Below are 3,169 nucleotides of genomic sequence, written 5' to 3' on the forward strand. Positions count from 1 at the left end.
TATCTGATAGTAATGTAGGTGTGTATATCTGATAGTAATATAGGTGTGTATATCTGATAGTAATGTAGGTGTGTATATCTGATAGTAATATAGGTGTGTATATCTGATAGTAATGTAGGTGTGTATATCTGATAGTAATGTAGGTGTGTATATCTGATAGTAATATAGGTGTGTATATCTGATAGTAATGTAGGTGTGTATATCTGATAGTAATATAGGTGTGTATATCTGATAGTAATGTAGGTGTGTATATCTGATAGTAATGTAGATGTGTATATCTGATAGTAATATAGGTGTGTATATCTGATAGTAATATAGGTGTGTATATCTGATAGTAATCTAGATGTGAGGTGTGTATATCTGATAGTAATATGGGTGTGTATATCTGATAGTAATATAGGTGTGTATATCTGATAGTAATATAGGTGTGTATATCTGATAGTAATATAGGTGTGTATATCTGATAGTAATGTAGGTGTGTATATCTGATAGTAATGTAGGTGTGTATATCTGATAGTAATATAGGTGTGTATATCTGATAGTAATGTAGGTGTGTATATCTGATAGTAATATAGGTGTGTATATCTGATAGTAATATAGGTGTGTATATCTGATAGTAATGTAGGTGTGTATATCTGATAGTAATGTAGATGTGTATATCTGATAGTAATATAGGTGTGTATATCTGATAGTAATATAGGTGTGTATATCTGATAGTAATCTAGATGTGAGGTGTGTATATCTGATAGTAATATGGGTGTGTATATCTGATAGTAATATAGGTGTGTATATCTGATAGTAATATAGGTGTGTATATCTGATAGTAATATAGGTGTGTATATCTGATAGTAATGTAGGTGTGTATATCTGATAGTAATGTAGGTGTGTATATCTGATAGTAATATAGGTGTGTATATCTGATAGTAATATAGGTGTGTATATCTGATAGTAATATAGGTGTGTATATCTGATAGTAATGTAGGTGTGTATATCTGATAGTAATGTAGGTGTGTATATCTGATAGTAATATAGGTGTGTATATCTGATAGTAATGTAGGTGTGTATATCTGATAGTAATGTAGGTGTGTATATCTGATAGTAATATAGGTGTGTATATCTGATAGTAATATAGGTGTGTATATCTGATAGTAATGTAGGTGTGTATATCTGATAGTAATGTAGATGTGTATATCTGATAGTAATATAGGTGTGTATATCTGATAGTAATATAGGTGTGTATATCTGATAGTAATCTAGGTGTGAGGTGTGTATATCTGATAGTAATATGGGTGTGTATATCTGATAGTAATATAGGTGTGTATATCTGATAGTAATATAGGTGTGTATATCTGATAGTAATGTAGGTGTGTATATCTGATAGTAATATAGGTGTGTATATCTGATAGTAATATAGGTGTGTATATCTGATAGTAATATAGGTGTGTATATCTGATAGTAATATAGGTGTGTATATCTGATAGTAATATAGGTGTGTATATCTGATAGTAATGTAGGTGTGTATATCTGATAGTAATATAGGTGTGAGGTGCGTTCACTGACCTGTCGAGGTGAAGAACTCTTTGGCCGACTCTGGAGAAAGCTGCTGCTACCACGGACTCAGCGAGACCTGAACCCATCACCATAACCAATAATCAGTAATCAATAACCAATAACTTACGTTAATGTTCACTAACCCTTTATCCATACTGGAGAGACCCTCATTCACAATGGCATGGAGTCAACAACAACAACAACAACACAGAGATCCCATCAGGTGGAGATGTAACGGAGGAGCTGAAGAACCTGGCTAACTGTCAGCTATAACCGTTAGCATCATACTGACATCACGCGAGAGCATCAGGCTAAAGCTGTTAGCTACACAGTGTGTGTGTGTTTGTGTGTGTGTCTGTGTGTGTCTGTGTGTGTGTGTGTGTGTGTGTGTGTCTGTGTGTGTGTCTGTATGTGTGTGTATGTGTGTGTCTGTGTGTGTCTGTGTGTGTGTCTATGTGCGTGTGTATATATGTGCATGTGTGTGAGTCTTTGTGTAGTGATTGTGATGTAATATCCTGGCAGAGAGGCAGGTCTGCAGTGTGTGTGTGTCTCTGTGTGTCTGTGCGTGTGTATGTGTGTGTGTGTCTCTGAGTACAAGTACAAAGTAGCAGAAGATGAAATACTAAAGTAAATAAGTAACTACAGAGGAGCTGAGTAGCTGTCAGTTATAAACCGTTAGCATCATAATGACATCACGTGATCCTGCGCCGTTAGCATCAGGCTAAAGCTGTTAGCACCACAGTGACACAACATAATCTATAAAAGCTGAGGAAGCTAACGTTATCCGTGTGTTAGCTCCGCTGCTAACATGAAGATATGTCAACAAACACAGCAGATGAGTTAGCGGGTTGTGGCTATAAGGGATACAGCTACGGCCGGAAGTTACGCAAAAATCACAATAAATTGACGCTAACATAAAATAATTTTAATACTTTCATCCAGGAATCGCGTGTTCGTTCCTTTGGAGTGTTTAAACCCAAACCACCATCTTTTTCCTAAATTTAATTAAAATTAATTAAAACGTAACCGCCGTCGCCGTACCTTAGCTGTATCCCTTCTAGCAACAACAACACAGCTGCCTGCCGTTAGCTGCTAGCCGCTCTCATTTACAATGAATGGGCCGTTAGCCGTTAGCTAACCCAGCCTGTGTCCCCGGTTTAAACCGGGATTCCGGGATGTTTTAGAACCGAACAGCCGTGACACCGCGCAGACACACGTCCACATAAAGGACCCGGATCCTAACGTGTGATATAAATGCTGCTGTTTCTGTACCTGTGCCCAGAATGACGACGTCAAATTCAGACGGTAGCTCCTCGGCGGCCATGTTGTTCTGTGGGAAACTCAGGGGGCGTGGCCAGAGCAGAGCGAGACAGGGGGCGTGGTCAGACCAGCGCGTCACAGAATCAACCAATAACCATGATGTATCAGATACACGTTTGTTTTTAATATACTGAATGATCAGCTGCTCCTGTTTATCTATCCTCTATCAGTAACCCTGAACTCTCCATCCCAGAATGATGAGTCAGCAGTATGAATGATGAGTCAGCAGTGTGAATGATGAGTCAGCAGTGTGAATGATGAGTCAGCAGTGTGAATGATGAGTCAGCAGTATGGATGA

The 3,169-nt window shown here is 38.0% G+C and overlaps 1 protein-coding gene across 1 annotated transcript in view; it reads right to left on the minus strand.

The window, feature by feature from the left end:
• Positions 1–2,926, minus strand: part of chm (CHM Rab escort protein) — a 45,183-nt gene extending 42,257 nt beyond the window's left edge. Inside the window, exons 1-2 of the mRNA XM_028594628.1 lie at positions 2,824–2,926; positions 1,561–1,627 (exon numbers count right to left, since the gene is read on the minus strand). Of these exons, the coding sequence (XP_028450429.1) occupies positions 1,561–1,627; positions 2,824–2,875 (119 nt within the window). The 5' untranslated portion in view covers positions 2,876–2,926. The remainder of the gene's footprint in view (positions 1–1,560; positions 1,628–2,823) is intronic.
• Between the last annotated feature and the right edge of the window lie 243 nt (positions 2,927–3,169).

The sequence above is a fragment of the Perca flavescens genome, chromosome 13 (genome assembly GCF_004354835.1).
Source record: "Perca flavescens isolate YP-PL-M2 chromosome 13, PFLA_1.0, whole genome shotgun sequence".
In the NCBI taxonomy this organism is placed as follows: Eukaryota; Metazoa; Chordata; class Actinopteri; order Perciformes; family Percidae; genus Perca; species Perca flavescens.